Raw genomic sequence first — 20,885 nt, forward strand, 5'->3', positions numbered from 1 at the left:
GAGTTTGAATAATTCTTGCCTGAGGTTTGTTCCTTAGCTGTAAACGTAACATTTCTGGCTTCAGGCGTCTGATGCTGCAGCCGAACCTGCCACATGCTCCAGCGGTGCTCAGGACTAAAATTAGCCTCAGATGCAGATGTGCAAACGTTTTTGTCAATCATATAACAGAGGCATAGCTTTATAAAGTGAACGATTGACTGATTGATTGATTCCATTAGAAATGACCATAACACACACACACACACACTGCATGTTTTCTGAAAGCCTTAATTGTCACGTCTCCTGTGTCGCCTCTAATGCCTTTGTCTTGCGTGTACATCCAGGTGAGAAGCCCCATCAGTGCAGCATCTGCTGGCGCTCGTTCTCCCTGAAGGATTACTTAATCAAACACATGGTGACACACACGGGGGTGCGCGCCTACCAGTGCAGCATCTGCAACAAGCGCTTCACCCAGAAGAGCTCCCTCAACGTCCACATGCGGCTGCACCGTGGTGAGAAGTCCTACGAGTGCTACATCTGCAAGAAGAAGTTCTCACACAAGACCCTGCTGGAGCGGCACATGGCGCTGCACAGCACAAGCAGCGCCATGACGGGGCTGTCGGGCACCGCCGGCACCCCGGGCCCCGTCTCCATCCCTATGCCCATGGCTGTCCCCGAGCCCGGAGCCGGAGTGGTGGCCCTCGCCATGCCAGTGAGCGGAGGTGCCGGAGTCGGGGCCGGGGTTGGAACAGGAGTGGGCGTCGCTGCGGAAGCGAGCTGCCAAGAAGGGACCACCTACGTGTGCTCCGTCTGCCCTGCCAAGTTCGACCAAATGGAGCACTTCAATGACCACATGCGAATGCATGTCTCCGATGGATAAGTACAAATAGATAAACTTCTTTCGAAACGAATGACAAATAAAATGGCACTAGATTTTCCTTTTCTTATTTTGAGGTATGAAGAGTAATGAGTATAGACACTGGCACATTAAGTTTCCAAAAAAAAAAAGATTTTTTTTTCTGTTATTCTAAAAGAAAAAAGATGGTGGCCTTAAGGCTTAGTAGTTTGATATTGATCTACTGGATGGATCCTAACTACAGGCCTCTAAATGTATGCTTTCCTAAAATACTGATTTATGTGTTGAACACTACCGAAAGGCCTACGAAAGAAACACATACACACAAACACACCTTTAGTGTAGATATGTCCGAATGAATATACATGTGCATCTATGTGTGTATTTGCATATGTTTGTCTGTTTGTCCAAGTGTGTGTGTGTGTGCGTGTGTGTGTGTGTGTGTGCGGGTGTGTGGGGGGTGTGCGTTTGCGTGTGCATTGCCATGAAACAAATAATGGCGGTTGTGAACCCATACTGACCAGTTTGGAAACTATAGATGTCCAAGCTTACTGTGGTATAATTTACAACGACAATAACAAAAAAAATCATCTGGGGTTGGGCTACAGATTCCCTCTAAAAATACTGATGGTCACAAGATTGCCTTCTTATGTAAAATAAAAAAGGAGAGTAGTTAATTTGACACTGGGTTTTATTTATTCCTATGATATTAAGGGATTATAATGCAGCTGTTGTCAAGGTACCGATTTTAATCATTTTACTGAAATGTAACTTACTGTCAGTAGTGACAGGGACAAATACTTCTCATATGTTTTGTAATTGTTGTCCATGCATTTTGATGATTTACTAAATTAGACTTTGTTGATGAGACAGTATTTGAGCAAAAATCTGTTTCATTTTCCTGAAGTTTGGAGTTTAACTCATTCGCATACACTGCCACTAATATCTTAAAGACTGTTAAGGCTAGTGGACCTCTTCCATTTCTATACATGAGAGAAGAAGAACGACTCTTTCGCTGATGGTTTTTTAGCCTTTCTCACTCACAGTTACGGCAGGTTGGAACATATGACTAAACTCTCTCCTTCATAATTGCTGCTCCTCAACTTGCACCTGACTGTTATGGGATGTAGATTAAAAACAGGTTTCTCACTTTAACTATTGTTGTTCTTGAATAGCCTACATGGTTTTAATTTGATTATCAAATTATAATATTGGGGGTTCAGGCTCGTTCAGTACAAATGTGTTAAATGGGGGAAAAAATTCATTTGACTCACATTTAAATTGGAAATAAATGATACGGTGATGGTGGAACCCCCCACTTAGCCTGTTCAGTACCGTTGCAAAGCTCCATCAGCAGGAGGCAGTTAAATTACTGTATACATGTATGTATTGGCGTCTCCTGCACGAAACTCATACTAAAACACGTAGCGCCACTGATTGACATGACACTGGTTGTGATATACCACAAGTTGCAGATGGACTTTCTAGACAATAGTATACATTCCTGATTTTTCTGAAACCTGGACACGGCGTGTACAGAAGAGATATGGAAGCTAGTGTGCGCAAGTTGTCATCCATGCATCACTTCACTCAAGGCTTATTTCTTATATTTGAATAGTTTTCTATTGCTTTTTAGCCAAAATAGGACACACACACACACACACACACACTCACACACATGCAACTGCCTGCAACTGCAATCTGAAGGATCTGCTCATTTGTTTGAGCAGACACTTCAGAAGTTGTATCGTTAACAGAATACCTAACTGCATACAGTGGTCTGTAAAATTAAAAAAAAACTAAGTGCTACTTTGCACATTTTCTTAAAATGCCTGTGCTTAATATTTAATTATTTTCCTTAAATGATTCTATGGTTTTCTTTTAATTCAATTTCAAAGGAAAAAAAACTTTTTTTTTTAATCTTGATAAGTGGACTGCATTATTTTCTTGCATATATGTTGCACTGCTTAAACCAATAAGTGCACTACTGTTAACAGAGATATTATAGTTTTAGAAAAGAGGATTTTTTTTAAATCTGACATTTGGTTGTAAAGTTCACATGTAATAGAATAGCTTTGTTTCCATTAATTCATTAGGTTTTTCAGCGGTTCTTGGCTTTTGTTATTTGCTTGCAGTTCCCTACAGTGTATACGTATGCCGTGTCGGTGCAAGCATTAATTTTATATTTAATTCTGTACCGTTATATGTGCTCATCTATCGTTTAACCTTTAGATTCATTCTTTAATGGCATCAGTTCCCCAAAACAGTTGATTCAGTTGCATTTCTTTGGAAACAGAACACAACATCCAAGCCAAACGACAGTAATAATAAACACTCCTGTCCAACTCTGTTGGTGGTGGTAAGAGTAATAATAACAATAATGATGATAGAAATAATTCTTATTATGAATAAGACCTTTATAATGTATGTGAGTGTGTAACATAAGTGACGTGTGTCCTAGAACAACCTTCTGTGGGTTTAAAGGTGTTGGGAGATGATGGAATGCAGCTTCTTTGATATTTGTCCGTCAGTTGTACACAGTTGTGTCCTTAGTGTGTATATGTGTATATGAGTGTCTGTGTGTGGTATATAGCCTAATCAAAATGTTGATAAGTGGAATATCTGAACTGTAGGGCTTCCTTTGCAATATGCAGCGCAGGTACTAAGAGAAGCAGCTCTCCAAACCTTTTGGGCTAGTGCGGCACCTGTAATCCAAAATCCCGACTGCAGCCTCGGTCGAGTGCCGTTGACTTGGTCCCGCCCGCTTGAAGGACTTGTGTCAAGCGTTTTGATGCTACGTTTTGTATAATCGCCACTAGACTCGCGTTCCCCGCGGAGTCGCTTTAAATCAAAGTCGAGTGAGACTCCGTATCGCGGGTTCCTCCTCGGCTGCGAGAGTCACAGTGAGAGGAAAAAAAACGATAATATACAGAAAGAAAAAATGTGTGAGATTAGTCCTCAGTTGAAGTAGCACATAACATTTGATTGGGCCTGTGTTTTATGGTGTGCATATAAGCCTAAATTGTACGGTTACAGTTTGTAGCTGTGGTTGCCAGGATGGCAATATTGCTGCATGCTAGTGCTATATTTGTCTCTACACAGCAAGTGGAGGGTAATCTCATGCCTTAACAGACAATGCACTAAATAGAAAACGTAAGCAACTGCCGAGATCTCTTTCCAACAGTATTGCCACGCGTGTGGCGCATAGCTCATGATGTTGGTGTTCGTCGTCTGTTCAGTACCCAGTTAAACACTGCCAAACTAACATCATCACTTCGTCAGAGCAAAGGCAGAGACATGAGTTGAATTGTTTCAGTGTAACGTGTGTGTTCAGTAATCTAGCATTCCTAAATTTGACATATTTTGTGTAAACACATATATCAAATGCACTATTGACTGTAGCTAGATGAGTACAACCAGCTTTGTGGTATCATTGGTCTAAATAGTAGGTTAAGTAGCTCGATGTTGGTTTTTGAAATATTTGATTTCAGAATTACACTATCAATTGTTTCTCTATTTTTATTTGTACTTTTTGTTTTGGAATAACAAAAGTAGCCAATCTCAACGTTATCCGGATGAGGGCTAATCACTCATCCCGTCGTCGGTTGACTTCTTGTATCATAGGGTATTTGATAGCGGAACAGGCGTGGAAGGAGAGTCATGGCGTGTTATAGCCCCCCCACCGTCGCATTAGCATCACATGTCCATAGTTATATATTCCTTATACTGCTTCAGCTACTTGTGGTGGTGCTTAATTCTCTTTTCTCAGTGTTGCAAAGAGTTGGTTGAAAATTGTTGAAAAGTTGCAACATTATCCAGAAAATAAGTCCTTATCTCAATCGTGCTTCTTCTAGTTGTTAGTTTAAAAAAAAAAGTCTAGAATTTATGTTTGCAAAGTGTACACATATTTTCCAGAACAAAACATATTGAAAAGTAGATAATAGCCTTGAGCCTGCAGCTGTTTGTATTGTGTTTCAAATATATTACTGTTCATGTTTTGTTTATCTTAGCGTAGAGACACAGAGTCTACAGTACATTGTTGTCCTTTTGCAGTATGTTTAATTCATCGTTATACTTCTTTATTTCAGACTTCCTTCGACTTTTTTCTGGTGATCATAGTGGTGTTGTTTATACATACATAGCTTCACGTGACTGGAAAAAGGATAGTCATATTGAGTCATATTTCACAGTGTACTATATATATATTCATATATGTTTTGCATTGAGATAAAAACAAGGAAGTGGAAGATAGTGATGTTGATGGTGGTGTTGAGTAAGGAACAGGTTCATTTTATTCTTACGCACGTGTCTGTCTTCCTGTTTGTCTCCACACATTTTCTGTCAGAATTCTTTTTCGTTTTATCTTCATTTAAGCTTGAATAAAGTCACAAAGTTAAGAGTAGAATACAAAAAAAAAACACATGAAGCATTCAGATAATACTTAACTGCATTTGTTGTCCTTCTACAGAACACATAAGAGTGAAATAGATAACTTCTTACAAATGTACTATATATATTTAAGTATCACCGTCTCCACACAGATAATAAAAACGTTTTTCAGATAGTTTGATAAAGACATAATTGCAGCTATAGTATACAGTACCTGTGGGATATAGGGAATATGCCTATCAAGTGCCTATCAGTACATACAGCAACTATACAGAAGATTCATAGTTTTTCTCTCCTACATTGCACAGATACAGTATATACACAATGGTCTATTAAAAGTATACTATTTATGCTACTACTGCTGAAACCTGGTAGTTGTGAGTGCATCCTAAGAAAACCCTTTAAAATAACTGAAATATTCTATTCATATACAGCGAAGGCTACATCAGCAAGTTTAATTTTTTTTATCGTACATTTATACCGTCTGGAGGATTTAAAGATGTAAAGTGCAATCACATTTTCATAAATACATATACAAATAGGCTTAGATGTTAGAGTTGAAAGTTAAATGACCTGTTTTTTTCATTCACGTTGCTCTGTCTCATAAATATTAGGCTTTTGGTTTTTTATTTTTAGCCTTTGCCATTTTCAAACAAGCCATATGCTGTACTGTACCGTACTGTACCGTACTGTACGCTGAGGGTGGAGGGCAGTGGCGCTTTGTGAGCAGCAGAGGGAGCTGCGCATTGGCTGGAAGACGTGAACTTTAACCACCTGCCAGAAATGTACGACAATCCAAGTCAAACGCTCACTTAACTCTCAATCTTGTACTGCTCTTCAGACTATAATTACATCTATAGACGTGGCCAGTAGATACGTCCACTGGTGTTTAGTGTAAATTAATAATTCACAGCTTAGATGAAGAGGCAGGCGCTTTAGGAGCTGGTTTCAGATTATCTCGGTGTCCTTTGACCTTAGTGGCAGGTTCTTCCACACACCAGCCCAATGGCCAGTTTCCCTTCAAAGTTTTATCTTATCCGACAGCCATGTTGATTATGTACAGCTTGAAATTGTAAAGGGCAAGCGCTGAGCAATGAGAAAAGAAGAAAGTGGTCATTAAACGGGAGACTAGATTTATAAAACTGCTACTAGGAGGCAAACAGAGTTTTGTAATTAAAAGTTTTGGCTACGGATAAACACACACACAGAGTATTCAAAGGTCTTAAAGTAGTTGGTTTAATAACATGAAAACAAAAGTAGAAGATAATATGGTAGAATAAAAACCATAAATGAAGTTTCAGCGCTGAGTGGCTGCGAGATAAAAGGTTTTGGGGATGGCTGATTATTCTGTCCCCTGTGGACTAATTACCACAGTTTCTCTCTCTAACCTTCTCCAGCCTAGTTACTGTGCCAAATTTAGAGAAAAAGACAAATTTTATAACACCATTTTATAACACCATTGTTAAATTAGATGTAAGAATCAAGCAGAAAAAGGAAAAATTATGGGAATCGTTTTAAGTGAGCAAATCTATTAAAAAAGGCCTAATTTACACACAACGCATATGCAAAACGAAGTGATTGCCTTTATTTAGAATCTTTAAATCTTCCATAATTCATAGTTTCAAGTAAATAGGAGAAAACAGCTATGATTGACACATACACATGTTGAATGCTTAGTTTCATACTGTTCATATGAAGCATCAGTAACATAGGCAATGTGATACTGCTAGTCCCTGTCATCCACCGTCACACACAAGCAGCGTCTGTTCGCATCCTGCACACCAACACTCAGATTTACTCCAAGCTTTACACACACACACACACACAAACACACACAGTGAAACAGCTGTTCAGAGCTTGACCTAAGCTACGTCTTGATTACGTTCACTATGATGCAGTTACTACACTACCCTGGTGGAACCCACCTTGTACCAGTCCAAATAGAGCATGCAGGCCTCGCTCCCGTGAAGGAGAACCTATTTTACTTCTCTTGGGTGTTTCTGTTTTGTTTTTTTTGTTTTTTTTAATCACGGTAATGAGGAGACTAGTCGCGATTTAGCCTCTGAAGACTTTGAACACTTTGGCTCCTTGCGTTCTCACTTGCTGGTTGTCTTCTTGGCTTCGTCCGGCTCCATGAGGCGATTAGCGCTGAAGTGTGCGGCAGCGTGACTGAAAACATGCATTCCCGTTCGAGTCCAGAACATTCCATCTCACACTCAACCAACCTGATCGAGGGTTTTCCACGGCCTCGTGCTTGCCGCAAATTGATTGGATTTGTTTTTAATCGCGCCGTGACGAACGTGGGTCTCGGTTTCCCATCGGGGGCCGATCGGGGTGCGAATCTGGGCCCCGCCCACGCGTTGCCATGACGCCACGAGGCCGCTCGGCGCCGGGCGCGGCCCACGCTCGTGCGGACTGGTTCTGGTTCTGTCTGGGCTCTAGACAAGATGAGGCTCTTCACCACGTCTGCCTTCATCCACGTGTAGGTGTGCGTTCACATTTCTAGCACTGTAAGGTTCTAAAGGAGCTGGTGGAGTCATGAGTTCAAACAGGGCCATGCTTGCTATTAGGAGGCAAATAAAAAAGCTGTACTAGACAATGTTTATTTTGACAAACCAAAGAAGGGTTCAAATCATTTTAGTTTTATGGAGATGATACGTTTTCTTACGTGTGTTTAGGGCTGGGTTGCTCCGCGTGCTTCTTTTTTCCTCTTTCGTGGCAGAGTGCTTGTGAAACGCATCCTTTCGATGACTTGTACTGGTTTTTGTGCTTCTGTTTATTTGCCTGTTGTAGACCAAAATCTATGTTTTTGAGGCGAAATGCGACAAACGCGTGAACATGAATCGGACGCAGTAGCCGTGATGCTGAAGGTCACAGGTCAAAACATGTACACGAGTGTAAAGCGTTGCAGTGTTCTGACTGATCCTGGTCGCGTCGTCCACACGCGCACACACGTGGCAGATGAGAATAGTTCACCTTCACAATGGGTTTGATCTCAGTAGTTTGTCTGTTATTTTGTTGTTGTAGAATATTTCTTGGTATATTGGCACTGTCTGATAATTTAAGATTGTCCCGAAAATACTAATCTGACTTTGTGACTTAGAAACACATTTAGCCATTTATACTTGAGATGGACCAAGATGTTTGAGTTTGCACATATTTGTAAGTTGTTAATTAAGCCAAAAACAAAGAAAGAGAATGACGATACAAAACTTTGAGTCTCGACAATTCAAGTCAAATCAGACATTAGTCGAATAAAAGCATCAGCCAACCACAAGATGAAAAAAGACTGAAACCAAACTATACGAATTTCAAAAATCCTGAATGTGGTCCAAATATATATAAAAGTCATTAGATGATATATTTTTGTAATAACAGCATCATCATCTGCAAGCAGAATGTGAACCATTTGGCAAACCCTGACAATATTTTATTACTGTATGCTCGACTTGTAGGTGAATCTGCTGTATATTTTTCATTCTGTGTTCAAAATAGGAAAATTTGATTACTGTAATTCGGGCAATATTTTGCACCTGCGACAAAGAATTTCTCAAATATTCACCTAACAAATCAAAAATTACACGTGCCCTGATATAAAAGAATCTTAGTGTTTTTTTTATTGTTTTCAGGCTTGTTGCTGCCATATCATGTATTTAGATGCTTTTGTAAACATGCACTTGAGTTGAAATATGAGATGTGCTTATAAATATGTGTATATTTTGTTAGGCCTTTTTTTGCCTATGTTAGCTTGATATATTATATCATTTCCCTAAAAATATTTCTCCTATATAGTTTTGAACTTGGCAGAAGTGGAGCTGTTGTAGTAAAGGTAGTTAACATCACAACTAAGCAACCCTGAAATATATGCTGCAGTAATGTGTTTTCAGTTTGTTTTTGATAATTTATGCTCCAAGTTGGTTTGTATTTTATTATTATTATTGTTGTATGAAACAAGCTTGTTTGAAAATGTATTGACTGCTGTTTTGAAATAGGGGATAAAGTTTTTTTTTTTTTTTCCTTTTCTTCTTTTTTTTTCAAATGTATGTGCACGTTTTTATAATATGATTTGTCAAACACTGGACTGGAGTGACTTTTCCAACATTTCCAAGTTGAGAGATGTATTTGACAGACATAACTGCACAGACGACACCCGTTAGCACAGATGTGAGTTGACAGACGAAGCACATCCTCCCAGCTGTACAGGGAGGGTGACTAACGCGGCCACCATCCTCCCTTTCAAAGTACGAGTCAATTGGATGTAGGAAGCGAAGCGAGTGTGCTGGTTAATTGCATTCAGTAGGAAATATTTATTAGGGTTTTCCTTCCAAATTGCTGCATGGCATCGGCTGGTGACAGATTTTTTTTTTCTTTTTTGATAAAGAGAGCGCCTACTTACTCGGTGAGGAGAACGATAAAGGGATACCACTTCACAGCTTTCCAGTTCTAAAACTCACCTGCTATGTTTCTGCTATAGAAGATCAGATATGACAGTTGACTCTCATTACACCACCCACCACTTCTCAAACCAGAAAAGAGATTTGCACTAGACTTATTTTGGTCTTCTTCTATCAAAAGCAATATAATTCACGCAACACGTTTTTGGACCATAGTATCTGATGGTTGTTTGCCCTCAGTGGGAATGTTGAGCAAATGGTTTTATTTCTCTTTTTTTTTTTTCGTATTTAAAGGTACAGAATCAGTCGCCTTTTTTAAATGTACATGAACTCCACCTATTGTTGTTCGTAGCAGGTTATTTTTTTAGCCAGCAGTACCCTGAGTATTAGTGTCCAGATTTTGAGGGGCATTAAAAACTGTTGTTTCCTCCTGTGATTGCTTTGGACAAATCAAGCAGCTGTTAAGCGAGGAATGGGATGTATGAGGGAAGGAATCATTTCCCACCAGTCAAAACGTCGATTGTCTTCACATTCAAACATAGAACACAGATACCAAACGATAAACCCAACACATGTCGGATGTCACACAGGAAACCATACGAGGAAAAACAAGCTCATCACCTTCAGTTCTGTAAACAGCAACACTGGCTGCTCACCATGAGTCACCGTTTGTCAAGCCGGTCATTCACAACAGCCGTAATTATTGACCTTAAAATCATTATTTTGTTGATGGATACGTGTAAAATTTCCAATAGTTCACACACACAAGCAAACCTTCACCATCTTACCTGGATGTAGTAGCTTTCCTGTTTTCACCGCTTTGTGGTGTTGTTGAAAGATGTGGCGGTTTGTCTAAATATGTTGCGTGTTAGAGGAAGCATAAGTATGTGCCTTCTTGTAATCTCCTTGGTGAGCTTGTTATTATTGAGAAGCTGAAGCCAGCCAATTGTGTTTGCACTAAAACCAAATTGCTTTTTGTGATGTAGACTATTTAAGCAAGCTTGTTGCGTCACTTTAACCGTACAGTATGCATGAGGGTGAAATTGGTGAGTCTAGGGCTAGAGCTCTCATCTGTTGATCTGTAAACCAGTGCAGCTTAGAGGATCTTGTGAATATATCTTGGCTTAGTTTCGCATTCAGTTTTCAGTTCCATCTCCTTACTCATCGAGTTTGTCACAGTTTCGACAGTTGAAAAAAAAGAAAAACGAAAATGGAAAAAAAAAAGCAAATAACACATACCATGAAAACAATACAGCTTTTACTTTCACATGCCACAGTTAGAGTTACACAACGGCAGTAGAGATGTTAATTTCTCTCAATCCATGGGAATGCATGAGTATACGAGGTCGCCTCAAGACTATTGGTCAAATCGATCTAGGGTGTTCTTTTGGAAAATTGTATTTATTACATAATTTGTTGACATCTGAGAAAAGGCCTACATGCTTTTGAGTCTTACAAATGCACCTTATTCATGTCAGTCCACGTGGGAAATAAAAAAAAAGGCTGGCAATGTAATAGCTCTGATTTAGCACCTTACTACACAGCATGTTTTCACTTTATGCCAGTTTAGCTATTCTTCCATATGTATGATTTCAAAAATAAATCTCCTATTCAGTGAAATTGTTTCATGGGATGTGCCAAAGTTTGGAGGCGATCTCCCAAGTGTTTATGCTTATCATTTTCTTTTCCTCCTCCTTCAGTTATAGCAATGGTATGTCAAAACTTTCCTATAACAGTGTGTGGAATCAATTTATCTCAGCAAACAGTATCATTACTTGCCATTTTACAATAAGCCCTGTATTTCACATATATTTACCAGTGATGTGTATTTGTTATTATAAAGAAAATAGCCGTAAAAGCTTCATTATGTTACATAATATTGTGACTTTTTTCGAAAAACTGTGAAGACTTATCTTGCATATACTTTATACAGAAGTATTAAGCCTTAATACAAAAGACTAAAAAAAGTGTGGAAGAATAAACTGATTGTTGCTAAGTAAGGATGATTTTTGTAAATGTTACCAGCACTTTTTTTGTAATTTTCACTCTCTGAGGTATTGTACAAGTTCAAGCTGTTTGTGAAGTTTGATTATGAAGGAATAAAAACTAGTACTTTCCTGTACTTCACAGAAAGTCTTGTTGCTGCTTTATTTTTCTGTTCTTTTTTCTTGATTCAACAAAACAGCTTCTACCAAATCATGATGGATGGATGGATGGATGGATGGATGGATGGATGGATGGATGGATGGATGGATGGATGGATGGATGGATGGATGGATGGATGGATAGAAGGTATTCTTGGAACCAGTATAGTGAAATAAATTAAGCCCATAAATAATATTAATGTGTGTGTTTATTCCAACTACAGTTGGATGTGATGAGCTTCTCAACAACGGACTGGAATATATCCCAGAATGCACTGGGCAGAAGGCAGGAAACACCCTGGATAAGCTGCCAGTGGATTGCAACTCCAACAATGATTAATAAACAATCGCAGTCATACTTCACACTGATTGTCCACTTGACTCACAGGCAAACTGATGCAGCCAACGTGTAAACTCTGCACGGGAACCGATTACCAGGAACCTGCTGTGAGGCGTCGGTTCGAACCCTGGAGCTGCTATATGAACTGCTAGCTGTGGCTAGATTAATTTTTATTCATGCAAAACCATAATAATAATAACCATGATGACAAAATGATAATGTGATTAGATCAAATGAATTATTCCTTCGAGTTGACTTGATTTTCACCATGTAATAAATTACTAATAATATTCACCAATGAATTTCAACGAGGTGTCCCAGTGTCAGATTTTGGCTCCTGTGCTCTGTTATATTCTAACGCTGGAACGAGCTGCTGCAATATTTCTTTAGTGAAATGAATTACAAGTGTATTTGAGAAGAGCTTGGCTGCTGCAGCTTATTAATTTTTGCTCTGACTATTTCATTTGTCTTAGCTATGTGCGGAGTATGGGTAAAAAGGCACTATCAACATGAATGAAGAATCTGTTGTGACATCTTAATGAACAAAATGATTTATATGAAACAAAACACAGTCATCGCACGTACAGTTGATCCATCTTCTTACCCAATCATAGGTAAATGACTGGTAAAATGTGGGATTTTTAAGTAAGGTCTGTGATGCACAAAACATTATTTAGTTTAGACATAAAAGAAAATTTAATTAATTACTCTAGGTGGTTTATATCTGTTTTAATAACCGGTGCATATTTATGTATTCATGCCCGTCATACCTATTCTTTCATTCTATTGTAATACAGATGTATTATTTTGAAGTATTGAGGTATTATCTAAAAAGTCACGAGGGACACACTTGAAAGTAATAAATACTTCAGATACTACAAAACTCCAAAAGGCTGTGATACATCAATGTCTCTACAATGTGGAGGTTTTATTTATAGTAATTCCGGTAAGTGTGCTGTGTTGTAATGCAGTACAGTACTTATGAGAACACTTTTACCTAATATTTTTCCCAAAAATCATGACAATGTCTGAGCTTTACACACCCTTCATTGAGAAACACGCGCGCGCGCATCGGGTGCGGGAGCGCGCCACTCCCACTTCCACTGGTTCAGCGCGGGCGCCACCTGCTGCTGACGTGCAGCACCTGAGCGAAGGAGAGGCTGTGGAGGACCGCTGCGACGAGCACGGCTGGAAGAAGCTGCTCGGTGGTGCTGATGGTGAGAAAGTGCGGGTCCTGCTGCTCGTTCGAGCCTAATGGGCATCGACTGATCCGACCAGTCAGGTTTGTTTTGTTCGAACGCTTTATGTTTGTGTGTCACCACTGCTGAACTTGCGTGAACGTCAGACAGAAAGGCCCGTGAGAAACCACTGCTCTAAAATAAATTATAGTAAAACAGCTAAATAGAATAATATTCGGCATTGCTTCGTGCGCTTGCGTCTCCTCATCCACTGAGCCCTTGAGCAAAGCATTTAACCTTAACCCGGGGTGATGCTCAGTGGCCACAGGTTCAACTTGTTCGTCAGGCAAAATGAGCGTGTGAATGTTCGGAACTCTGGGCGTTTCTGCAAAGCCAGACGAACCACGCTGAATCATAAGGTTTGAACCGGGAAGCGCCTCTTACTCACTGCACGGGTAGAACCGGTACCGGCTACCGGCTGCTCGCCGCAGCGGTCCGCGGAGACTCTACGTGGAGGCGTGGAGTTTGAAACTTCCGCGAACGGATTTGCTGACAGTTTCCTTATTGCCCTGACCTTGAAACATCTATAACCGGCTGTGTTCGCCTACTGGTGGAGTGTGATTTAGCATTTATAGTTTGCCATAATTATACGGCTTTTACAGGCTGTCTGCAGGGCATGTTTACCTGTGCCCCATGACTAATAGAGGAATCCGCCACACCCCGTTCATACGTGTACCTGCACGTACAGCGAAAACACGTACTCTGACATGGTAATTCAATTGATATCAAATGGGGAATTTCAAGACAACAAAACAATTTCAAACAATCAATCATATTCTCATTCTTAGACATTTGTGGATCAAATTTAAACTAATCTGCATCTTAATCATTTCAAGAATAGTTGAATCATTTCAGGTACATATTGTGGTTAAATTACATTACAGGGTCTGGGCTTTAAACAAACTTTCTTCTGATTCCTAGATTTGAATAATATTTGTCACATGAATACAAAACTAAAAGTTGTCAGTTGAAACAGTCAAAACCAGTATAGGGTCAGCAAATTTTAATACCCACAGAATAAACAAGCATCAAACTTACTGTTTCTATCATTGTATTGGGAATTTATTTTTAATAAGAGTCCTACTCTACATAGCTAGCAGTGACCAGACTCTCACTCAAAGGCTCTTGAGGAGTGCAAATACAGAATTTGGGTGTAATCCACCTCTTCTGATCTAAACAGTGATCATCTCATGCTATAACAGTAGATGAAAACAGTTGACATGAATGGTTCAGTTTGTTCCCCAGAATAAATTTATTCAAGTTGGGACCATACAAACCTAGTGAATGACATAGGGAGGTATCAGATTTCTTATAGGAATGACATTGGTAAGAAGGTTGTGGAACGTTTAAAATCAAAGATGCACAACATACAGCCGTCGCCAACAGTTAGTGGTGACACTATAAGTTTGTTCCCATAAATAAGGCAGAATGCAGAGTCCATAAAAATGGAAAGTTATTACATTTAGCCAAATTGGACAGTGATGTGACAACACGACTTAGAGGACTTTCTTCAGCTCATCGTACAACACCAGCACAAAGGCACCACCCATGCCTCTGAGCACATTGGACCAGGCTCCCTTGAAGAAAGCCTTGCCACCCTCATCGCGCAGAATCTTGCGCCAACAGTCAATGGTCCCACTGTACATGATATCGGCTGAGAAAGAAAAGGAAAGCACGGGTTAGATCAACAATACAAACATTACAGTCCACAGAACATACTTCACATTTAGCACCATGGCAGAAAATGCTTGCTTTAGTACAAAAACTCACCTCCTTTGCGTCCCGACTGCATCATCATACGTCTACGGACTGTGTCGAAGGGGTATGAGGTCAGGCCAGCAACAGCTGTCACAGTCTGTGCAATCATCCAGCTCACCAATATATGGGTGTTCTTAGGGTCAGGAAGCATACCTGTAAATATATATATATAAAAAAAAGTTACATACCCACAACACTAGTGTTTTTTTTATAAATACAAGGATGCTAGTACACAAGTCAACAGCATACCCTTAGCTGTGTCATAGATGCCGAAGTATGCAGCCCTGTAGATGATGATGCCCTGCACAGACACGTTGAAGCCCTGGTACAGGCCCCTTAGACCATCAGACTTGAAGATCTTCACAAGGCAGTCTCCCAGACCATTGAACTCCCTTCCGCTTCCAGCCTTTCCAACATCAGCAGCCAAACGGGTACGGGCGAAGTCAAGGGGATACACAAAACACAGGGAGGTGGCTCCGGCAGCACCGCCAGATGCCAGGTTTCCGGCAAAGTACCTCCAGAACTGGGTGCGTTTGTCAACGCCATCAAGGAAGACCTTCTTGTACTTGTCCTTGAAGGCGAAGTTGAGGGCCTGCGTGGGGAAATATCTGATGACATTGGCAAGGTTACCTCTCCAGAAGGAGAGGACTCCCTGCTCCTTGGGGATACGGACAACGCAGTCCATGATACCCTTGTACTGCTTATCAGCGGTGATCTGCTTACTGGCATGCTGGACCTGAAATAGTAAGAAAGAGATGTGTGTTAAATAAGCTTAACAGATGTAACTGACAGTCTCTTTATTGTGACCTTGGTTGTCAACTGGTTGGTTGTGAAAGTTTCTTAAAAACTCCAGACCAGTAAAACGTGTTAAAGTTATTAGCAACAAAGTAATAATTACTGATATGCTGAGGTTTGATCAATTACTTGATAATTCAGGAGAATTAAATCCAAATATCATAAATCAGTGAATACAGGTTGGAACGGACAGAGACAAAACCGCAATGCTGTACAAGATTAATCGAAAGAGGATGTAAAACTTATTGACCCTGCTGTGAATGAAAAAAGCCGGGCCCTGGCATCTCTCGGTCGTCTTTAAGGTTAGCCAACGGAAGCAACAATTCCATCATAAATTACGGCCAGAATATAACAGCCGTCTCTTCCAAGAGGCAGTTACATCAAAAGATTGGAGGTTTAAATAACCGTAGGCACTAGGGATGCATCAGTACAGAATGTCCCAATGTCACTACGAGTATTTGTCCTTTGTTAGCTATACCGGCTACTTTCACAGTGGGAGCTAACGTTAGCGGCCGGGCTCGTGTAGGTCATTACACATCCCATGGTGACCTTAAATATTTAGAATTTAGCATTAATATTAGAATTTACGTTAACAGCACGTGCTACAAACTAATATTACACTGTAAGAACAAGAACATTTGAGTGTAAACTATTAAGCGCTATGTTTAGTGAAAGTTAGCAAGATCACAGATGCTAGTCGGCTAACACTGAACGCCTTCCGGAAGAGATTTACCTGAAGGAGAAGCTTCACTCTCTCGATTGGGGCGACGGCTGTTTTGGAGATAGCTGCAGAGATGCCGCCGGCCAAGAAATCCTTGGCGAAAGAAATTGCTTGATCACTCATGGTAGGATGTTGTTAGTATGCCTTTCAGGTAGCCAGAAACCAGTATATACCCCTACTGCCCTCTACGGCTGATGGCCTGCACCGACGAAATGGCCGATTGTAAAGCCGCGTTGCGGATTTATATAAAACAGCAGATCGCGAGAAGACACGGGATCTGCGACTTGCTGCTATTGGCCAACCCTCAAAGGTCACGCGCTTCTCGACCAATGACAATGCTAAGGTAACGTCGTCGTCATTTTGCGTAAATGTTCTGTTCCCCTGGTTAGTACATTCATTGGAATTGACTTCATTCACATTGAAAACCAAGCGAACTACAGTGTTCTGCCAAAAAGTGACTGTCTGCAAAAAACTACTACGAACGCCTCGTAAAGACGTTTGTCGGTCTAAGACTACAGCTACTTCAATACAATTATACAATTTAGACTATATGAAATTAAAAATCTGGAACAGGTTAATGACGTGTCATGAAGTTATTTGATAACTGTAAATATGTGTATTATAGCAGTAAAATAAACAATAAGATGTTTTCATGTTGCCAAAAAGTAATTCAAACCAATGTCTTTTTGATCAGAAGTTTTTTTTTGCCTCATTTTTATACGTATACGTAAGCATTTTTTACGTTTAGAGCACAAAGACAAAGGATGTATTGTTTGTGAAGATGGTGGAAGCCTGGGGCAGTAAAGGAGGACACATCAGTTTAAAACAGGGAGGATGAGGTGGTGCTATTGATTGTGTTGGTCACTAGATGGCGACATCTGACTGGCAGCGATGACGTCCAAATTCTGGTACAGGCATCTCCTGCAGAAGGTTTTCAAACCCTTGACAGCATCGTGTTACTGATTACACTTTTTCATCTATTTCATTTAAACATCTTAGTTTAACTTGCACTTTATTCCACCAGTTTCCATTGTAACTTTAAGATAAGACATAGGCACATTGGCCTTTCCATAACCCTTCACCAGATCAACTACTTTACTTCTTTGATGGGCGTGTGTGTGTCATGACGTGTTTCATGACGTAGTGTGAGCTGACACAACATGCAGCTTAAACTGGCAGCTACAGTAGCATGTGCTGATCATGTTAATGATACTGTTATCTACTTCAATGTAAACATCAGACTCATGTAGTGAGCTTCTACTGTTGATACTGTAATACTTCATTCACTGGAGTAAATGATAGTTCCTCCACTGACTGTGCCTCAGTACCAGGACCAGCAAATAAAACATGTGACAGTTAATCCTTTTAACTGTTGTTGTTAGTTAGCGTCCCTTGCTTTGATCAGGACTTGGACTTTTGTCCTCTGACCTCAGTTATCACATCCTGTCTCAGTAAACCTGTTTCCGTGTAAGAGATGCGATTGTTGTTGTGATTTCTAATGAATTCTAAAGTAATGGTAAAATTAAACTGTAAAAAAAATTAAATTTGGGAAACCCAAACCCGCTTGAGTAGAAGGAGGGAGGTTTGGAGAGAGGGAGGGAGCTTGACTATCAGGGAGGGAGGTTGGAGAGAGAGTTATGGACAGGGAGTTTGACTAGAAGGAGGGAGGAGCGCCCTCATCTTCAACAGCTTTCCCCTTGTAAGGGTTGCGGCTGCTGGGAGTCTGTCCCAGCTGTCATTTGTGCTTGCCCTCAATATTTCAAACGCCCCTGTGTTATTGTTATATTAATAGAAATTGTTCTTAAATACACATTTTTTATTTGAAGTGACATAGAAGGAGGAGGAGGAGCAGCACCAGCCCCCTCCTCACTTCCTACATTTGACCTCTGTTGACTCGTTGACTCACCTGGCCATCATTTGTGTTGTTTGAGTTTTCCGATTGATCACCATAACCCCTGTCCCACTCTCTGGCCACCTGCAGCCCACCAGAGCACCAAGTGTGTCCTTGACACCAGCACTGCTGCCCTCAGGATGGGTGAAAATGCAGTGGTTCATTTCCCCAATGTGGAATCAGTGACGTTCTATTATTATTACCATTATTATTGAGGCAGCAGTGAGCCACTCTAGAAATGTCGCCACATCTGGCTACAAAGCTTCATGTGGAGTTTAGTTGTGTAATATATTGGACCTTGTAAAGTGCCTTGAGATAACTCTGATGTGAACTGGTTCTATAAATAACATGCAACTAATTGAAACATTCCTAACTCAGTTCAGTAAATTCAGCTTTAATTCAGGAGCAGCTTTATTGTAGTTAAAGATCGTGACTGTGCCTCCGGGTCTGACCTCTAGCAGCTCAGAGGCTTTTGGGCTTTGGCTCCGCCCCCAACATAGACCCCCCCCCCTGCTCCCCCTTCACTTACAGTAACTCACACCATGTCGCACACGTGGTGGTTGTGGGTGTTAAACGGGGGTTGTAACACTGTTGTCAGGCAGCTGCCACAGACATTTACATTTATGAGTGGTCCATGCTGTCAGGCTCCTCTTCTCCTCCTTCCACCTTCTATCTCTCTTCTGTTACTTTCTACTCTTTCTGTGCCTTCTCCTCCTCCCTCTGCTTTTCACTTCTCCTCACCCACCTTCTCCTCCTTCATCTTCATCTTCACCATCTTCCTCCCCCTCCTCTTCCGTGCCTCCTACACCACCCCACCCCCACTTTCACAGCCTCCTGTTGTTTTAAATCCTTAATCTCCACTTGGCTACTTTTCTTCAAATACTTCTCTATCACCTTTTATTCCTTTGCTTTTATTTTATAATTCCTCCTTCATCACTATTCTCCTAACTACATCGATCTCTCCCCCTTCTTCTCTCTTGTCTTTCTTTAATTGTTGTCTTTTCGATCCTCTTCGGTAGCTTTCTTCCTCCTCCGCTATCTGCAGCCATTGTTTTCTTAGTTTGAATTTTCAAATCTCCTCCTGTTTACGCTCTTACAATTGTTTCTCTCTCTCCTTCAGTTCTTTTGCTCTTTCTTTATTTTTCCGCCTCCATTCCTTTTCTCTCCTTCCTCAAGCTCACCTCCTCTTTCTCTCTTTTTTTATCCTTTCTTCTCAAAATTCATTTTTTATTTTGCAGAGTGTACAGCCATGTATTGTCTAATTAGCCTGTGCTTAATTTCCCATCACTACACTGCAGCATATCGCTTCACGTAAACTGCTTTGTTGATGTGATCTTCCTTCTTTTCATTGCTCTGTGTTTAAGATACCTGATTACCTCCTCATTCAATGGGTTTTATCCTCGATCACATTGTTATTTTCCCTACTAAAACTGTGGCTGACTAGTGTTTCCTACGTGGGGAAAAAAATCTGCCAGAGAAATCCAGACTGTTATCATTTCACCAGGGAATGTGAGTAATGGAAAAAAATCATGGTGTTGTAGCAGCTGATGAATGCGACTGGCAGTTTCCAGCTCGCATGCTAGTGCTATCAGCTGCTGTTTCCAGCTAGCATGCTGGGAGTAGAGCCCAGGGAGCAACTGAATGTCTTGAACCTGGGCCCCTTTGTTTTCTAAGCCACCGCACTACCAATTGAGCCACCAAGCCACTTTTATCATTGTCTTGGACTGTTAAAGTGAACAAGTGTCTGGAGGTGAACCTAAACTCAAACTTAGAAGACAAAGGTGTGTGTGTGTGTGTGTGTGTGTGTGTGTGTGTGTGTGTGTGTGTGTGTGTGTGTGTGTGTGTGTGGTCGTATCTTAAAGTTACCATTATAATTCTCTGATGGAATCAAGTGTTTGTGTAAGTTCAACCAAGTGGGTTTAAATAAAATGGGTGAACAAAACGGGACATCAATGACAACTTGAAAACTGTCTGCATGAGATGTTGTACCAGAAATCTGAGGTCGTCTCTGCCAGTGAGGTGTCGCCATCTAGTGACCAAATACAATCAATACCACCACCTCATCCTCACCGTTTTAACCTTCCTGCCTCTGTGATGTCCTCCTTCACTGCCCTCATCTTCCTCTGCAGCCTAGTTTTCTTCACCATCAGCCCAAACACAACACAAATACCAAACCAAGAATCAAGGCAAGAAGGAAAGCTTCTGATGAAACAGATTTTAGGCTTTGATCACTTTTTGGCAGCATGTTCCTGGTTCAACTGGTTTAATTGGTCTCATACATATATTAAAAGTGGTAAAATAACAGATAATAGCAGAACAGCTAAACTATTTGATATTTTTCTTTTCATACAGTATAAACTGTCCTTGTCACTCGTGCAGG

The 20,885-nt window shown here is 40.6% G+C and overlaps 2 protein-coding genes across 3 annotated transcripts in view; one reads left to right on the plus strand and one right to left on the minus strand.

Annotated features, from left to right (window-relative positions):
• zbtb20 (zinc finger and BTB domain containing 20) overlaps positions 1-11,751 on the plus strand; it is a 37,805-nt gene extending 26,054 nt beyond the window's left edge. For both annotated transcript variants that reach the window (XM_029174678.3, XM_029174677.3), the window contains exon 4: positions 324-11,751. In XM_029174678.3, coding sequence (XP_029030511.1) covers positions 324-859 — 536 coding nt within the window. In that variant the 3' untranslated portion in view covers positions 860-11,751. The remainder of the gene's footprint in view (positions 1-323) is intronic.
• Positions 11,752-14,328: 2,577 nt separating this feature from the next.
• si:dkey-251i10.1 (uncharacterized protein LOC100038774 homolog) lies at positions 14,329-16,835 on the minus strand. Its single transcript, XM_029173600.2, has 4 exons — positions 16,627-16,835; positions 15,348-15,834; positions 15,111-15,251; positions 14,329-14,994 (listed from the first exon to the last, which is right to left on the minus strand). Exons 1-4 carry the CDS (start codon positions 16,735-16,737, stop codon positions 14,837-14,839), a joined length of 897 nt encoding a protein of 298 aa, XP_029029433.1. The 5' UTR covers positions 16,738-16,835; the 3' UTR covers positions 14,329-14,836.
• Between the last annotated feature and the right edge of the window lie 4,050 nt (positions 16,836-20,885).

This window comes from Betta splendens, chromosome 14, assembly GCF_900634795.4.
Source record: "Betta splendens chromosome 14, fBetSpl5.4, whole genome shotgun sequence".
NCBI lineage: Eukaryota > Metazoa > Chordata > Actinopteri > Anabantiformes > Osphronemidae > Betta > Betta splendens.

What these genes read in the sequence shown, in the direction of transcription:
- si:dkey-251i10.1 (XM_029173600.2), bottom strand. Translation starts at nt 16,737, where the DNA reads ATGAGTGATCAAGCAATTTCTTTCGCCAAGGATTTCTTGGCCGGCGGC. An exon ending in GAGTGAAGCTTCTCCTTCAG is followed by an intron (nt 15,835 to 16,626) that starts GTAAATCTCTTC and finishes TTACTATTTCAG; the next exon opens with GTCCAGCATGCCAGTAAGCA. An exon ending in GCAGTCGGGACGCAAAGGAG is followed by an intron (nt 14,995 to 15,110) that starts GTGAGTTTTTGT and finishes TTTCTTTCTCAG; the next exon opens with CCGATATCATGTACAGTGGG.